Raw genomic sequence first — 19,640 nt, 5'->3', positions numbered from 1 at the left:
GTGTTATACAGTTTTAATCTTCCAGGCAGTTTCATATCAGTGCAGACTCCGCTGCAGTGTGAAAATCTCATTCTGAAGGTAAGACATTATTTTAATTTACTGGATGATAAAGATATATTTGAAAGCTGCTGTATAGAATTAGAGACAAAATATTCCAATAATTTTGATGTATAGAATACGAGGTAAAGAGAAGTAATTAAAGTATATATATTTAAACTAAGAAATCTCTTGCAGAAACTAACAAAAGAAAAACAGATTACAATTATGATGGCTGCTGATTTTAATATAAACATAATAAATGAATCCAACAATGGAAAATGCAGTATGGAATGTAACAATATCGTGAAAAGGAAAGTTGCTACTCACCATATAGTGGAAATGCATGCATTTGCGTGAGTGTGTATGTGTGTGTTTGTCATCTAATTTTGACAAAGGCCTTACTGGCCAAAAGCTATATTTGTGACAGTCTTTTTGTTGTGACTATCTGTGACTTAGTAAGTCTTATATATGATGAGTAGCAACTTCCCTTTTCACAATATTGTTAATAAATGAATCCACTGATTCAGGACAATTTATTGATCTGATTCAATCAAAACTTCATAGAATTGAGAAGAGAGTAAATGAACTGAAACCTGTATAGATAACATTCTGATAAATTATACATTTGATAATAGAAAAAAATTCTGCATTGATTTTGGTATTTCTGACAATTCTGCATTGTTTTTGGAGCTACCAAAAATAAATGAACCATGCTTTAGAAAAATTTGCATCAAATCAAGGTTCAGTAAAACTCATTTTATTGTTGGGTTCAAATTAATGATATGAATATAATAGAGGGAAACATTCCACGTGGAAAAAATTTATCTAAAAAGAAAGATGATGAGACTTACCAAACAAAAGCACTTGCAGGTCGATAGACACACAAACAAACACAAACATACACACAAAATTCAAGCTTTCGCAACAAACGGTTGCTTCGTCGGGAAAGAGGGAAGGAGAGGGAAAGACGAAAGGATGTGGGTTTTAAGGGAGAGGGTAAGGAGTCATTCCAATCCCGGGAGCGGAAAGACTTTACAAATGTCTGCTTGTGTCTGTGTATATGAGGATGGATATGTGTTTGTGTGCAAGTGTATACCTGTCCTTTTTTCCCCCTAAGGTAAGTCTTTCTGCTCCCGGGATTGGAATGACTCCTTACCCTCTCCCTTAAAACCCACATCCTTTCGTCTTTCCCTCTCCTTCCCTCTTTCCTGACGAAGCAACCGTTTGTTGCGAAAGCTTGAATTTTGTGTGTATGTTTGTGTTTGTTTGTGTGTCTATCGACCTGCCAGCGCTTTTGTTTGGTAAGTCTCATCATCTTTCTTTTTAGATATATCATTTTATTGTTGACTTGAAGAAGTAAACTGACCAGTGAATCATTTTACCACAATTTCTAAAAATTATGAGAGTTTTCTTTAAAGTTTTTTGCATGTTTTGACAAATATTTCCCCTTCAGTCTGCCTTAAAAAAACTAAGATAGATAACTGGTGGTGTAAAAGAGTCAAGTGCAAGAAAAAGTCTGTTACACAATGATCTGAAAAATAATATAAATTTAGCTTTTACAAGCTATTTAAAAAGCCATAAATCTGTATTTAGAAGGGTGGCAAAGAAAGCAAAAGAAATGAGACAAAAATATATTCCAAGCCATACAAATAAATCAAAAGTCAGTATGGTCAATCATAAAATCTGAAATTGGTGTCATAGCTAGCAGTCCACAATCTCCAAAATTAAGTTAGATGACAAATTCATAATAAATATTGCAAAAAAATCAGAATATTTCAGTGAGTTATAAATATATCAAAATCAGATATCATGTAAGTGATTGCCTAGATTATGTCCAATCCTTCAGTTTCAATCAGGATAACATGAAAGTTGTAACCAATTTTGATGATAATATAGCTAAAAATGTAGAAAAAGTAATATTATCCCTCAAAAATAAAAATTCGGCTGGACATGGTGAAATATCCTCTACAATAATTAAGAGTTTCTCATATAATATCATAACTCATATCTGAAATAATTAAGTCACTTTAAGAAGGATGCTTCTTAGCTGCTCTAAAGTAACCATAGTAAAGCCATTATTCAAGAAAAGCTCAACAATATTTGAAAAAATTGTTGCAACCCAGATCCAAAATTTCATAGCAAAATCCATCACCATATCACATCAGTTTGGGTTCCAGAGAGACAAGTGTACAATTTATACTAACAACAAATTCGCTGAGACAGCTTACATAACTTTGGGCAAGATCAAAAAGATCACACCAATTTTTTATGATCTTTTGAAGGCTATTGACTGTGTGCTGCTACATAAATTAGAAAAGTATGGAATAAGTGGTAGTGCTTTGAAATGATTCGAGTCATACTTAACAAACAGGAAGCAAAAAACAGTTGCAATATGAAGTACAGGAAATTGTGACTCAGACTAGAAAATCATTTCAGAGGGAGTCTTACAAGATTCCATTTTAAGCCCAATACTGTTTTTATTTTGTATAAATGATTTATCTCTTTACACAACATCACATCAGTTTTATTTGCAGACAACACGTCTGTACTCATTAAAAGTGAGACAACAGGACAAACGTCTCAAAGAGTCACTGATATCGTAAATTGCTTAGAAAATTGAGTTTATCTAAGTGGTTTAAAATTAAGCATGACAAAGACCCAAACTTACGCAGTTTAAAACCAAGCAATCAAAATCAAATGATTTCCAAATTACCCATAAAAATCAGGATCTCATGGAAGCAGTTTCTGTCAAATTCCTGGGGATATTTCGTGAAAAAATGTATCCTGGTCTTCTTACATAAGCTACCCCGCAAATATGCCAAACAGTCTTGCATTTGCAATGATAGTATTCTCCTATACAAATGATGCAGATGCTAGAGAAATTAAGGAACATGGATGCTATAAAAGTTGGTTCCACTCCATTTTGGCTGTCTGATGCAGAAACAGTTATTCATATTTTTTAATGAAAAGATTCTTGGGTGCAAAATAGTTTTTATTAAAAACAGTTATGCAGTTCACCTTTGTAAAGCATCATCAGAATAGCTGGAGACAACAGAACAAAAATTAATATGTCAGAACAGTAAATAGAATCAAGTATGCTTCTAAGCTATGCAGCCTTGCATACAAGGGGCAGCAATATATGTATAAACTCATATAAAAATGTTGTAGGGTAAGCTTCATCCACCAATTGCCTCTGAAGGGCTTTAAATAAGAACAAGAAGCATCTGGATATAACATCCAGTTGTCAAATGTCATATCAGGTATGCAAAGGACCCAAACAAGAAGTAAAAATAGAAAAGTAAAATTAACCATGTTTAATTGTGGGTGGTAGAAGAAATGGGAATCTAAATAGATAAAATATTCAACCAGTTAGGAATCTTATGTGTACTAATGCAGGCTCAGCATGGTGTACACAGCACAGAGCCATGGATGTAGAGTAGGAAATGACTGCCTAAGCAGGTCTGGCCAGCACAAGAACAGAGATATGAAGTGTGTGACCAGTTATGTCGTATTATGGGTATGGGCTAAATGGTGAAAAGACTCAGACATAACATAATTGTGTTATATCCAGATGCTTCTTATTCTTATTTAATGCCATTCAGCAGCAATTGATGGATGGAGCTAACCATACTACTTTTTTATGAGAATTTATCCAGCTTAGAACCGTGCTTCTTTTTATTTACCATTTTGTCATATTAATTTTTCTTCTGTTGTGTCCAGATAATCTGATGATGCCTTACAATGGTGAAATGCATAATTGTTATTAATAAAAACAATTTAGCAACAGAGACTGTTTTCATTCAAAAGCTAGAAAAGTAGTTTATCATAGCTACTTTGAATCTGTTGTAATGGAGTATGGAGTAATCCTTGGGGAGAATGCTATTAGTGGGGAAAAAAACCTACTATAAGAAATATCTGCAAATATTTTACTATTCCATGTATTTATATTTATCAAAGGTTTATGTGCAACAATCCACAATTATTTATAGAAAATCATTTTCATCATATTTACAATACAAGAAACAGATAGCTTCATGTTACCATCTTATAGATTAAAACTGTACTCTCAGACTTCTCAGTGCATGGCTATGAAAATTTATAACATATTAAAACTGAAAAACCGTCACAGTGTTGACCTAGGTTTACTGAAAGAAAAGTTACCTTCCTTGTGCAAAAATGTTGTTATTCAATCACAGAATTTTTAAATAGTGATAAACATAATATAATAAACTTGTTGTTTGATGGTTGTAAATTAAGATTAATTTTAGATTTCTCTGACACATTAAATGCACCTCAATTGTATTACTTATATTATCTTTTGTATGTTTTGTATATTATCTTTTGTTATGTATATATGTAATGAGTTACTAAAATTCTGATTGTGAAAATAATTCAACAAATATCAATTTCTTCCACATTTCAAATTGGCTGTTCAGATTATGCTATCTGGTGCATGTATTTGAGAACCTGAAGCTAAATGTGTTTCTCCATGGAGTACAAAAATTTTTTTTGCACAGAAACATAAAATTCAAGCTTTTATGAAGAATTAAACATTTGAAGAAGTACATGGAAAATAATTTTGAAATGTTTTTGTATAGTGATGATTTCATTGCTGTGATTTGATTGTGATGTGATTAAGCACATCATAATTGAGTTTTTGGTATACTCAAAAAATAATTTTAATAAATATTTTCCACCATAACTAAACAGTAATCTCTTAGGATTGGATGCAGAATTGTTTTGCAGTAACAGTGGAATGTGTGAAACATTCTTGCTGAAATCATGGGAAGAATTTCCAGAACTTTGACTCAAACCAAAAACTTGAATTTTCAAGAAAAAATATTAAGGCAGAACTTCCAATAATTTTAAATTTAAGACTGGATAGCTCTTCCACCATTTTTGTGAATCGCCATTTTCAACAAATGTGGTAACTAAACCAAAATCATCAGGACACTAAAAGTGCCTTGAAACAAGCAGTGACGAGCATTAAGCCATGCTTTGAGCAATTGTGTCAGAATATTCAGTCACATCCAGTGCATCAAAGGTAATTTATATTTTTCCAGCCTTCCTTTGTTATACTCCAAACTGTATGATACAATAGTGTACTCCCATATCTTTGTGTTCACTTTAATCTTGATGTTTTAATGAACTATTTTAATCATACTTTGATGATATATTTATCTAGCTCAGGTTTTTTCCCAAATGTTATTATTTCAAAAGAATTTACTTGATTAAGTTTTCAGTGAAGATTGTTGTTAAATAAGTAATCGTGCAGAATAATACGCCTAGAAACTAGTATGTCAGTGGTGTGTACAATCTATGAGTACTAATTACATTTATAGCAGTGAGTGGGAGCCACAAAGAGATGAACCTGTATGACAGGGGTTGCTGACAAAAAAGTGTATGAATTCTTGATGTAGATTATAATATTGTACTTTAAAAACTTCAGTGGTATTTTTCAATCTAATTATAAGTTTACTTTTTGCCCATTATTGACATTTTAAGCACTACTGCAGCAATAGTCCTTTAATGATATATTTATCTAGTTCTAGGGCTTTTTTTCCTAATACTGTTTGGGCCTAAGAATTTAGTTGACCAGGGTTTCAGCAGGTAGGGTCTTTTAGATCATGTTCATGCAGAAGCATATGCAAAGAAACTAGTTTACTGATAGTTTTTATATGCTATTGCTACAAATTGTGTTATAACTGTGATGTGGAAAGCAGGGAGTGTGGTAAAATGTGTCATGCACAGAAGGAATCTTTGACAAAATTTAATATTTCCTGTGTATGCTTTTTTGCAGCCTCAAAAAATTGTGTGAACTGCTGTAGGCAGTATTTTTAGAAAGTTGTTTAGAGCATAGCAAATGTGAATCCAAAATAAAGATTTTGGTAAAAAAGACTGATCAATAACATAGCCTGACAACTATGTTTGCACCAAATTTACTACCCCTGTTTTCTTTTGTAAAAGTTATACAACAAAGTTAATTTTTAGAAAACCCATGTAATATAATATTGATCACAGAAGTGACACAGAAGTTGATGGCAAGTCGTTACCAGGACCAGGTACAGCCTCTTTGCTCACTTTTGTAAATAGTATTAGCAGTCACTATGCACAACACTGCACACAAATCAACAGTATATTGTCAATAGCTGCTTGTTGTTATGGTGCACAATACTCTTACATAGCTACTGTTGATAGCGACCATTAACATTCCAGAGCGCCATGCAGTGAGCTGACTGCACCAATCGCACAGGGGACAAGTATAAGTGTGCAGTCAGTACACAAGTCTCAGATTCATATTTCATTACATAGGATGTACATATGTCGTACATAAACTAAGAAAAATGCTGGGGAAGGAACACTACATATTTTTACCCCTCTTTCATTCGTATTCTGGGTAATACCCAATGCTTTTAGGATCCCATAAATCTGTGCACATGTGAGAATACAATGCTTTCAATCTTGTTTGCAGACAAAAAACTACCAAATAGTTCAGTTTTGTGTTAAATGTATTTACTGCATTTATGCTTATTTTATTGAGGTTGCTGATGACATTGTTATTCAGTCAGACAGCAAAGGACTTGGGGGAGCAGTTGAATGGAACAGACAGTGTCTTTATAGGTGAATATAAGATGAACATCAACAAAAGCAAAACAAAGGTAGTGGAATGTAGTCTAATAAAATCAGGTGATAATGGGGTAATTAGATTAGGAATGAGACATTTAAAGTAGTATATGAGTTTTGCTGTTTGGGCAGCAAAATAACTGATGATGGTCAAAGCAGAGAGAGTATAAAATGTCGACTGGCAATGGCAAGAAAGCGTTTGTGAAACAGAGAAATTTGTTAACATTGAGTATTGATTTAGGTATTAGGAAGTCTTTTCTGAAAGTATTTGTATGGAGTGTAGCCATGTATGGAAGCAAAACATGGATGATAAACAGTTTAGACAAGAAGAGAATAGAAGGTTGGAAATGTGGTGCTACACAAGAATACTGAAGATTAGATGGGTAGATAACTAATGAGGAGGTGCAGAGCTGAAAAGGTTTGCACAGGATAGATTGGAATAAAGAGCTGCATCAAACCAGTTTTCAGACTGAACACAATTACAATGATGATGTTTATCTACCACACAATGAACCATTCCTAATTGTAGGAGATTTTCATGCACTTAATGTGGTATGGGCATGTGTGTGAATCTGCCCCAGGGGTCACGTTGTTGAAAGCTTCATTGTATCAGGAGAGTTGTACATTCTTAATTCTGGTTGGTTCTGGTAGTAGCACACACTTCTGCACTGCAATGGACCCATTCTCCACAACAACCCTTACTTTCAGCTGTCATGCCCATACAGATGTTCAATGGGAAGTGGTCAGTGACTTGCATTCAAGTGACTGGTCCTACCTTCTGACAGAGCAGCCCCCGAAGGGAGGCTGTTGGAGTGGATGCTCAGCAGAGCAAACTGAACACTGTTAAGATAACTGGCTGTTTTCAATTACTGAGATTGTCCAGAACTGGGTACAGCTGCATCAAACCAGTCTTCAGACTGAAAACCATAACAACACTGTGTGAGTTTCTCTCAGGTGGGTAATTTGGGACACTGTACCATCATGCAAGTCATGTAGGTTTATAAGGAGTTGGCTGCTTCATTTTCAACAGTTAAAAGTGTACCAAACTGCAAGAACAGATGAAAACATTGAGAAAGTGCATGGGATGATCAACAATTAAAAATATATGAAATAGATGGAGCTTTATACATATAAAGGGAAAGAGTGTAATCCTTTTAGCTTCAAGAAATTCCACATTTATTGTTAGCTGACCAAAAATAATTGCAAAAATGAATTGTTTGAACTATTTTTTAATTCAACTGTGTGCACCAGTTCCTTACTTTGGATCTACCATTTCACAGAGAAACTGAAACAGCTTTTAAAATTGCAAATGGATCTGATAGTCCTGCTTGAACAAAGGCAAATGTGAATTCATCTGCTGGAAAGGTTATAGCATGTGTTTTCTGGGATACAAAACTATTTTTCATTATTTATCTTGCAAATAGTAAAACAATACCTGCCAAATACTGTGCATAGTTTCTGGACCATTTGTATGAAAAAGTAAATGAGAATAATCCTGGATTTCAAGAGAATGAATGGGCACAATAGACCTGCCCATAAACGTGCTCTGGCAATGATAAAACATGGGGTTTTGAGGCATAAATAATTGGAACTTTCAAACTACTAAGTGGATTTGGCTAAAGAAATACAGATTCTGTTTGTGGATAAATCCCAATTTATCTTCTAAAGTAATAGCAGATAGTTCACTTAGTTACATGTTCCCTGGATCATTTTGCGCAATAAAGCATAATGACATGGAACAAGTCATTTTACAGTCACATTGAAAATTAATCTGTTAATGTGGTTACACGCTGAACATTTATAAGCTTGTTTCTAATATACAGAAGTGAGTTAGTAATTCCTAACCACCACCTTTTACACATTACTGTGATAGAAATTCTTGTAAGCAATAGAAGAAGTTGTCAAGGAGAAACTTTTTCAGTTTGTTTTCAAATTTTACTTTGCTATCTGTGTGTTGCAGTTTCAATTGTAAGTTGTTGTGCATTTAAAAGCTGTACACAGTAACTTAAAACAGATATTCAGTAAGTGCAAAAACTGGAGCTGACTATGAAAAAGATTGTAATACTGGTTAATTAAACCAAATAATATGCACTTGTTAATGAACTGTGTTTTGAAACTATTAATGCTTTAGCAAATGGGCTACCAAACATTGTTTTTTGGAGATATAAGGCAACATTTTTTAAAATGTAAATGTGTAATTTGTTTTACAAGAAAAACAGGGAGTGCAATATATATTATGTAATGGTTATTCTTTAAAAACCACAGACACACACTTGTAGTTGATTATACTTAGTAATATACTGGGAGGGTGGGGCTTTCCATCGGGCAAAAGAGGCGTGAGCCTCTGCTGTTGTGGATTTGACTATGTCCATGTAGTGTAAGATTAGACCAACAATATTAAATGTAGCCCTCATATGGGGGGGGGGGGGGGGAAGATGGTTGGTTGGTTGTTTGGGGAAGGAGACCAGACAGCGTGGTCATCGGTCTCATCGAATTAGGGAAGGATGGGGAAGGAAGTCGGCCGTGCCCTTTCAGAGGAACCATCCCGGCATTTGCCTGGAGTGATTTAGGGAAATCACGGAAAACCTAAATCAGGATGGCCGGATGCAGGATTGAACCGTCGTCCTCCCGAATGCGAGTCCAGTGTCTAACCACTGCGCCACCTCGCTCGGTATGGGGGGAAGACAGATGGAGCTTACAGAGTGGATAGTATGGAAGTCCCAATGGCCCCTCACAAAAGTCAGTCTATAATGGTGGAATACTAGATCTAGCTTATGGATGTGTTATACCAGTAAAATACTTTGCTATTGTCTGGGCTGTGCTTATTGGTTGATCTGGATTATTGGTCTTCTCTATAGCAATAAAACAGCACTTTCCATTTTGCCTCAATCTCTTGTGGTTATCTCCCATAAAAAAGATTTTGTGGAAAAATCTTTGGAGTTTGAGATCTATTGTCACCATCTCAACTTGTACTTTGTAATTATTTGACAGAATTTCATCTCTAATACCCAAAAGGCTGAAAGTTTCTTATTGGTTTTTGTAAACTTGAACTGCTCTAAGTGCTGCACACTTTCCTCTGATTGTTGGATAACAGTCTTCATTCTACAATTCATTTGCATTTCTTTGTAAATTGCGCTGATGATATGTCCATGATTTGTAAACTCTTTCTACTTGTTTGGGTCCTTAGTTTGCTGAATTTGGAAAACTTTGGCTCTCTATTGTGTCTCGCCACTGCCAAGGTTGACAGTCAAACAGTACCATGTCCATTAGCTCTGTAGTAGCTATTATTTAGAACTGATACATAATTTGTAGCAATGAGTGTGATTCTCAACCTGTTGATGCTTTCAGTCTTGATTACACAAAGCATTTGCATGTGTCACCGTGTTGTAGTGCAACCATCACCTGTACGCAAATACACTTACGGAAATGGAAAATGTTACATCGTGAAGCATCAATCGTATATTTATCAAACTCTGTGGATAGGTTCATCACATAATGAGTATTAAATGATTAAACATTCATTCTATTCTGAACAGATATCCATTGTCTTCATCAGTGTGAGGTGTGACTCCATGGGCACTAATAACGACTCTGTATTTATTGTGCTGTGAAAGCAAACAGCCTCTGACTTTTATCTTGAGGGATTCCTTGTCATGCCTGAAACACACATAGTTGATGACGATTGCTAGCTAGAGGCTGGTATGCAAATATATATCTTACCATCTTACTCCAGACATGCTATATGGGTGACAAATCAGGAGACCTGTCAGGCCAATCAAGAATCTGTACATTCCTTAATGTGTTTGTGGTGTAAACTGCAGTATAGGGCCTTACATTAACATGATGGATTATGCCACCTGGTGCCATGGTTAAAAACGGTATGACTACATGTTTTACCATTCGTGCCACATATCAGTGAGCTTTTAGTCTCCCTCCAACAATTGCCAAATTAGTCCTGTTATCATATGCAATAGCTCCCCATGTTTTAATTCCACAAGTTGGAGAGGTACAGTCTCAAGAGTCACTGCTTCCTTTGACCTTTCACCAGATCATCAATCAGACCACCACGAACAGATGTGAGACACACGGTGAGTTCCATGAAATGCCACTCAGTGTACCATTTGACCCTGGCTCTACAACATGCAGATCTCTGTTGTCTGTGCTATGGTGTCAGTGGTAAAAAATACACGGCAGCTCAAAATCTGAGTCAGTTTCCAGTAATCAGTTCCCAACAGTTCATAGTGACACACTGCCAGTAACTTCCATCCAGATTTCAGACATGCTCATCTGTCTATTCATCAGAACGAACTAAACAATCCTACAATATACTCATGGTGTAATGCTACCCTTTGTATCTCAGAGTCCAAAAGATGGCTGTAAACTGCACATGCATATCTTCCGAGAAGGCTGTGTTGTACTCTCCACCAGAAAAACTGCAGTAAGACTACACACATCCAGGAGCCGTCGTATACTCACATTATTCTTCATATGTAAAAACGACTTTTTTTGTATTAAAGATACTGAAAATAAGCACACATAAGGATAAAATTACAATGAACATATCTTACAGACTTGGAAATACTGGACTATCAATTTTATAACGCGGTGTTCATAGTGTAACACTTTACATTTCTGCCAGTGTAGTGTCACTGTTTGTCTTACATACTTCATAAAGCTCAAAAAACTAGTTAAAAACTCAAGACACTGTGGGTTGTGCCCGGGAATTCAGGCAGATATGAAAATATTACATTGTTTTAAGATAAAGATATGGATACCAAATCAAACAGTGTAAGATGTATCCTGGTGCTGATTTTTGCAGTGACAATAATCTTGTCTGCATGTGAGCTAACCTGTACCTAAAGAAAATGAGAAACCCACGTCTAGAGTAAGTTTCATTATAAAAAAATGAATGCAAGCTCTAGGATAGTACTTCAGAATTCTGTACAATGAAGTTTGAATTGAAAGAGGTAGCCAGCGTAGAAAATGGAAAGTGGAAAAACCTGAAAACTGCAATTACATGTACTGCAAAGGAACAACTAATGTCCAGTGCCAACACCAGCAAGAAACCATGGGTAGACAGTGCAGTAATTAAGCTAACTGAGGAAAGAAGGAAATTAAAAAATTCCAAGGACAATGAAAGTAAGGCAAATTGCAGGGTTATTCAAAATGATCTAGACACATTCAAGTGATTGTAAAAATGTTTGTATGGTTATGTGTATGGAAACAGCAACTCAAGAAGTTTTTTCTTTAGAGTGACTTCCATCAACATGGCTGTTAGGTCAATGATGGGGGCATTTCAGCATGTCACACAATGTAGTTATGCAAGAGCGAGTCTGTCACTGCAGTGTGTCGGAAATCCTGGACCTCATTTAACAAGGCTCCACCTATCAGACAATCTGTTAACTCGTGGGAATAGAAGTTTAAGAAAATAGGAAGTTTTTGTAAATTAAAATCAGAGAGCTGCAGTCAACATCTAAGGATCTGGTTGAATGGATCAAGATAACATTCCTCAGAATCCCACAAAAGTCAATGTCTAATGGCATTCATCACCTAGGAATTCCAAAGCCAAGTTTTTGGAGAATACTGAGAAAATGCCTGCAAATGAAACCATACTGGATTCAGCTGTTCCAAGCCATTACAAATGGAAAAAAAATCATGGAAAGAATTCTGTTGTGATATACAATTGTGGGCTCACACTTGCACAACTTAATCAAGCGAAATGCAATCTCCATTGATCTCGAGTTGCTGTTCTTATGCATGTAATCGTATAATGTCTTACCTCAATGCAAACATTTTTTACAGTCATTTGAAAGTATCTAGATTATTTTGGATAATCGTGTATAACAGACTCAAAATTTAGTAAACAGAGAATAAAAAAAAGCTAAAAAAGTTTGGATTGAGAAACAGTTTACTGAAACTGAAGAAATTATAAAAAGGGGAAATGTAGAAACAGCATACCACCTAGTCAAGGCACAATTTGGAAAGTGACACGCACAGGGAGCCATGTTCAAAAACAAAGGTGGAGTATATATCACAGACATAATGACTTAGAAAAACACCAGAAGAATACATAGAGAAGTTATATGATGGGCATAGCATGAAGGATACATTAATAGGAAAGGCAACAGATCTATTACAGAATGAATGTGGAACACAAATAGTAAGAGAAGAATCGATAAAACAGTTACAGAATAAAGCCAAAAGAGATTCCTAGTTATGATTCAATAAGTGTAGAAATGCTTCAAGCATCAGATGACAAAACAAAAAGTTTACTGTATAAGCTCATCAGTGAGATATATGAAAAAGGAGAAATCCCTGGAGATTTCTAAAGATCAGTGCTTTTCCAGAACTGAAGAAAACCACAGCAGACAAGTGTGAAGACTATTGTGCACTAAGCTTGCTAACCCATTACTCCAAGATTAGCAACAGAACATGAGACAAAATTAACTGAAACCTCTCTGAACATAAATTTGGATTTACGAAAGATGGAAGAACTATAGAACAATAATTAGCTTAAGAGTACTATGAAAAAATGCTGATAATTAATAAACCACTATTTGTGGCCATCATTGATTTAGAAAAGGCTTTCTACAATATAGATTGGTCTAAAATGATGCAAATTTTGATGCACATTAAGTTGGATCGCCTAGACATAAAATAACCCATCAGCTTTATAGGAATAAGATGGTAGTTGTCAAAACAAAAGACAGTGATGCAAAAATAATAGACATTCCTGACTGGAGCAGTATGTAAAATAACAGAAAGGCAACCACTCACCTATAGCAGATCAGTGCGTGGAGCACAGAAACAGCATGCACAAGAGCTCTTGCTCTTTCACTAGCAAAAGTACACACAGACCCCCAAATGCACTCTCCTGTCACCAGGGAAGTGCGCCTCTCTGTGGTTCTGTATGTGCTTTTGCTAGAAAAAGAACAAGAGCTCGAAAGCTTGTACGAATACTTTTTCCTGTTACGTGTGTCTGTGCTCTACACATCAGTGCATGTTCACTATAGACAGTTATGCAGAATTTGCAAGAGTAAATAAAGGTCCTCGGCAGGGACGCAGCCTGTCTCCATTACTCTTCAACACAATACACTGAGGAAGCAATAAATAAGTGTAATAATACATATGTTGAAGAAATAACTGTACATAGAGATAACATAAAAATACTTAGATTTGCAGACAATATATCAGTGTTAGTCGAATCTAAAAACAGTCTCCAAAAGGTTGTAGCAGGCATGAACAAAACATTTGGAAAGCTGCAACAACAAAATACTGTTCATTTGCATAAATGGTTTATGAAGTGTTACAAAGCAGCCAGGCTTAGGTCCTTACTACAATGTGTATGGAGCAAGTTGGATGTAAAGCCATGGTATGAGTATGCATCCAGCATCAAACCAGATGAATGTGCCTGCTGATGTCTAATTAATGTACTGTTCCAGATATGGTGGTGATGGGTTCACATATTGATTTCTAAAATGGATGCAACTCGTAATTGAAGGCTCTGAGATGGAGCCGTCCCAAAATATGTGTTTAAAAAAATTCTCAATATCGTATTACAAAATTTAAACTATCAGAATGCATTTTGCATGTTTCCCATACATATTTCATTAATGGTGGTCAATGTTTTAGGAACTTTTAATGTCTGATATCAAGTGATGTTTTTGGAACAGGTAGTAGCTATTCTTAAGGCTGCACTTTGAAATGCTGTTTAGCTCTATGAAGCAGTGGTCTGAGGGCGTGACATGTTTGGAGTGCAGCTCTTATGGGCATTAGAGGGCTCTGGTGTTTCGGCCTAAGGGTGTCGTACCAACCTGCACATAATTTTCACATTCCACTGCTTTCATCAAAAGGGAATGAACAGAGTTGTCAAAACTTTATTATTGAATCCACATCTTTGTATATCTATGTTATACTTAATTGTGTCATTAATGGTCATTTAGTGTTAGTCTTTTGATAGCGTTTTAGACAGTCTGTTTGTTTCTGCCATTGGCAGTTGTATCCATTGTTGGAATAAGTTTGTAAATGTCTTGCTAGAATGCATTAGAGTATGATAACATAAGTATAGCCACTAAGTGAGAGTTTCACGAAGGATTAGAGGAAATAGCACATGAAATATACCCCGTGAGGGAAATACGTCCTGTTACTTCAGTTTCTTTGCGTGCTGACTGTTGGTAGCGTACGTTATTAGGAAGTTTCTTCTTCTGAGAGTATTATGCATGGGTTTAGTGAGTTTTATGTTCTTGCGAATAACAGCAGCATACCCTGAGGTAGAAAACAAGACAATATGAATTCAGTGTGCAATTTATCAGGTAAAATTTTGGGACATGCATTAGTGAAGGAACTTGGTATGCCCAGACCTGATGTATACATGAATCAAGAACAAAAACTGTGTAAATCCAGGAAGGTATACATGCAATTTTAACAGAGTAATGTACAACACAGCTGTGGTGTGTGCACTTAAGATGAAACAGTGGAAAATCCACAATGGAATAATGACAATATTATGAAAAGGCTACTCATCATATAGCGGAGACGCTGAGTTGCATATAGGTACAAACAAAAAGACTGTCAAACAGGTAAACTTCCACACACACACACACATCTCAACATCTCTGACTGTCGAGGCCAGTCAGTGAGCCTCAGCGTATGAAGGGAGAAGCATTCTGTGTGGTGTGGGTGAGGAGGAGGCTGGGATGGGGAGGGGGGAGATAGCAGGGTAGGATTGAGGGATAGTAAAGTTCTGCTTGTAGAAACAATCAGGGATGAGGTGGGGTGAGGATATAGCAGCTAGTTGCAGTTGGAAGGTTAGACAGAGGGCAGGTGGGAGAGAGGTCCTTTATCTATCTATCCCCTTCCCTGTTCCCATTCCATTCCAACACTACACAGCCATCTATTCCACCAGCATACTCACAGTCTTTTTACTTCTCTCCTTTCCCGCTGCCCCCACCTCCGCCCCTCCCTTCATCTAACCTCCTGATTATACCTAGCTGCCCTACCCTCTCCCCATCTTGTCTCTGTATGCTCCCACAAGCAGCTACTGTCCCCCACCCCTACACTGCTATCCCTCCCACTTCTTGCCCCAGCCTCCTCCTTACTCCCACCACACACTGCTTCTCCCATTGTTCGCTACTTTTCGCAGTGTGGCCTCGGCAGCCAGAGATTGTGGTCATATGTGAGTGAGCTGATGACAAATATTGTGTGTAAATTACCATGGTGGTTGTTCCAGTTGCTCATGTCAGCCAGTCACAGTGCAAGATCTGTGACGTGGAAACATCACTGTTTTGTCATGTGAACTCATAAACACCGCAGTTTGAGCACACAAAACACTAAACATTTGAAGTTTAGAAATGAAAACACCAAGAACTTTAAGCATTCAGTGCAGGTAACATACACCACATTAAATTTCTGTCCAAAACATGTATGTTTGTATGATTTGCTGTGGTAAACTGTCGGGAAATGTGATGTTGGGAGATAAATAAGCTACCTATAGATTTTATCTTGGAGTTAGCTTTTCATGTTATGTAGTAGTTTTGCATGAAACAGAAAGAATATGCAGTATGTATACATATATGTTTGGCTAGAGTGTGGTATTGCTCCACCTGGCCCTTCTGAAATCTTCATTGTGGTGACAGACTGATCTGTTGCATAGCCCGAGGTTGAAGTTAATTCTGATCGATAAATGTTGCAGCCTTTCCTAGCATGGGAACAACAAGCCACACCTGTTCTAACATGAGAGCAATGGAAATTCTTTGGTATTTCTGGATACAGAATGACCAAAAACATGTTTCCTCTTAATGGATGATGGACCAGGCTGCAATCAGCATATCAAACTGAAAGTGAAATTTTGGCAGTTAGGCTGAGTCAACATAGCAATGTTTCTACTTAATACTATCTTTTTTCTAGTTGTGTGCGAATGTGGATTGAAACTGCTGATCCAAATGATTCTGTAGATGTGAATCATTGTCAGCTTTTCTGGATGCATGATTTTTCATTGTTCTACAAGCACCAGTGTCAATGAATATATTGCTCATGTATTATGTATTAGTGGTGCTAACTGACATCGACTAATTTTCATAAGTTCTGGTACCTATTTAGGCTACTTCTGGTTGTTGAATTCTGCATGTAGTCAGGCTGTATGAAGTCTTTACACTTAGCACGTCTATCTTTATGACTATGGCAGTAATTATTTGAAATTGTTTCATATTATCATTGACATTTCTGCGTGCTGTCATGGTGAAGACTGTCAACATAGAATGTAGCATAACTAATGTAGTTTCTTTGTTGTCAGACACCACTGAACCATCTGATTTCAACTGCTGTACCCATAGAAATACAAAGCACAGGTATAGTGGTGCACAGTGTGCTCTGTCTGCTTCACTCCTCTCTCCTAAAAGTACACTTCCTACACTCCTCTTGCATAAAATGATAAATCCATTCCTGTGTAGTGATACAACTTTCTGTCTCAGGTAACTGGCTATAGAGAGGGCCCTGCACTTGTCCCTCAGTTCTCATTGATTGTAGTACAGATTTTTTATTCATTGTAGAATTCACACACGCCCCTAGAAGTGATTGGGTGACAGGCAGTTCTCTAGGGTTTATGTCATCCATGAAATCTAGTCTTGTGGCATGGCATATCTTGAAACTGTGAAACTGACCATCTCATTTTTTATAAAACCTCATAATTTTAGTGTCTTGCCCCCTCCCCCCGAATAAATTTCTGTGGATATCCGTACTTACCAGGCAAATATATGTGGCTTTTTTTGCAGGATGTTTCTGTCTGGAAGGTGTCTAAATGGAGGAATGTTCACAGGAATTCAAATCATATACAGTTTATCAGTGAGCACTATCAGCAGGAATGGCAAAACTTAATGAGAGATCAAAGACTGAGATAAACCTATGGCATTATTTAAATGGCAAAACTAATCTGATGCCAAGAAGTTCTATTGCTTATTCTTAACCATGCTATAGTTGTTGTGTGATGTAGTAGTCCGGAAATTTTCAAAGAACAGCAAGTGTGATGAAATGGGCACTAAAGATTGATTAGCAGATAAGTTAGTATTGTTTCCTTTATTTAATACTGAGTACAACAGATGCTTCATCTTTTCTGCCGAATGGGCTATGCTGGTGTGGCTATTATATTTCCTCTTTATCTTTTCTGTAAGTTGGGAATCCTTCAACTGCTAATAGCCTCCTTGAGGAATCTGTGTGGCTGGGTGGTTCCTTGAGGCAGACATTTTACTCTATAATTCTTATTCTGTGCTCATTAAATAAGATGAGCATTCCTTGCTATGGCCCAGGTTTCTTGGTTCCTGACACTGAACAAAAATTTGTTGAGTTTGAGAGACACATACACACATTAAAAAAAAGTTTTGCATCACCTCAGTTCCGAGAATTCCTGAACCTGTACTGAAAATTGGAATAGGCATCAACATAAATATCATTTCCTCCCTTTAAACCTCATATTGCATGTTGTACCACCATACAGCAAGACCTTCAGAGGTGGTAATCCAGATTGGTGTACACACCGGTACCTCTAATACACAGTTGCACTTGCTCTTGCATTGATGCATGCCTGTATTCGTCGTGGCATACTATCCACAAGTTCATCAAGGCACTGTTGGTCCAGTTTGTCCCACTCCTGAATTGTGATTCCGTATAGATCCTTCAGAGTGGTTGGTGGGTCACGTTTTCCATAAAAAGCCTTTTCAATGTATCCCAGGCATGTTCAATAGGGTTCATGTCTAGAGAACATGCTGGCCACTCTAGTCAAGCGATGTCATTATTCTGAAGGAAGTCATTCATAAGATGTGCATGATAGGGGCATGAATTGTCATCCATGAAGACGAATGCCTCACCAGTACGCTGCCGAAATGGTTGCACTGTTGGTCGGAGGATGGCATTCATGTATTGTACAGTCATTACCGCGCCTTCCATGACCACCAGTAGCTTACGTCAGCCCCAAATAGTGCCACCCCAAAACATCAGGGAACCTCCACCTTGCTGCGCTCACTGGACAGTGTGTCTAAGGCATTCAGCCTGACCGGGTTGCCTCCAAACACATCTCCGACAATTGTCAGGTTGAAGGCATGTCAACATTCATTAGTGAAGAGAATGTGATGCCAATCATGAGCGGTCTATTTGGTATGTTGCTGGGCCTATCTGTACTGTGGTGTATGGTGTCGGCCTGAGTGAGGCATTTCATCAACAGTTCCTGTTTCTCTGTATCTCCATGTCCAAACAACATCACTTTGGTTCACTCCAAGATGCCTGGACACTTCCCTTGTTGAGATCTCTTCTTGGCACAAAATAACAATGCGGACACTATCGAACTGTGATATTGACCATCTAGGCGTGGTTGAACTACAGACAACACGAGTCATGTACCTCCTTCCTGGTGGAATGACTGGAACTGATCGGCTGTTGGACCCCTCCGTCTAATAGGCACTGCTAATGCATGGTTGTTTACATCTTTGGCCGGGTTTAGCGACATCTCTGAACAGTCAAAGGAACTGTGTCTGTGATACAATATCCACAGTCAACATCTACTTTTAGGAGTTCTTGGAACCGGGGTGATGCAAAACATTTTTTGATGTGTATATATTTACAGTTGTTGAAAGTTTATCAATTAGTTTCCACAAATTACCCACAAACATCAGATACTTATATCCAACTTATATACTTATTTTGAGCGAACCACAGTCAGTTTGTAATGCTTTTGTATCAAGATAACATATTCGTAACTTTCCAGCTGCTGAATGACAGAGTAATAAACAATGAATGTCAGACCACTAAGGTTTCCAGATATTTCTGCAGTTTACATCTGTTACCTCTAAGCCAACTTACGTGCTGTTGCTGATATTTGCATTCCAAGGCCTGAAAGACGGGCAACTCTTTCTTTGTATTTGCTGCATACAGTTGTTGCATATTCAAATGGTGTTTTGAGTCTGCCACAACTCTAAAAGAAAAACAATTAA

The 19,640-nt window shown here is 37.0% G+C and overlaps 1 protein-coding gene across 1 annotated transcript in view; it reads right to left on the bottom strand.

The window, feature by feature from the left end:
* The window catches only part of LOC126175726 (A disintegrin and metalloproteinase with thrombospondin motifs adt-1-like), a 184,225-nt gene that overhangs the window by 41,883 nt on the left and 122,702 nt on the right, over positions 1-19,640 (bottom strand). The window contains exon 13 of the mRNA XM_049922664.1: positions 19,510-19,621. Within this exon, the coding sequence (XP_049778621.1) occupies positions 19,510-19,621 (112 nt within the window). The remainder of the gene's footprint in view (positions 1-19,509; positions 19,622-19,640) is intronic.

Source organism: Schistocerca cancellata, chromosome 3 (genome assembly GCF_023864275.1).
Source record: "Schistocerca cancellata isolate TAMUIC-IGC-003103 chromosome 3, iqSchCanc2.1, whole genome shotgun sequence".
Lineage (NCBI taxonomy): Eukaryota > Metazoa > Arthropoda > Insecta > Orthoptera > Acrididae > Schistocerca > Schistocerca cancellata.
The sequence above is the reverse complement of the archived record's forward strand: the minus strand, read 5'-3'. Positions and strand labels throughout refer to the sequence as shown.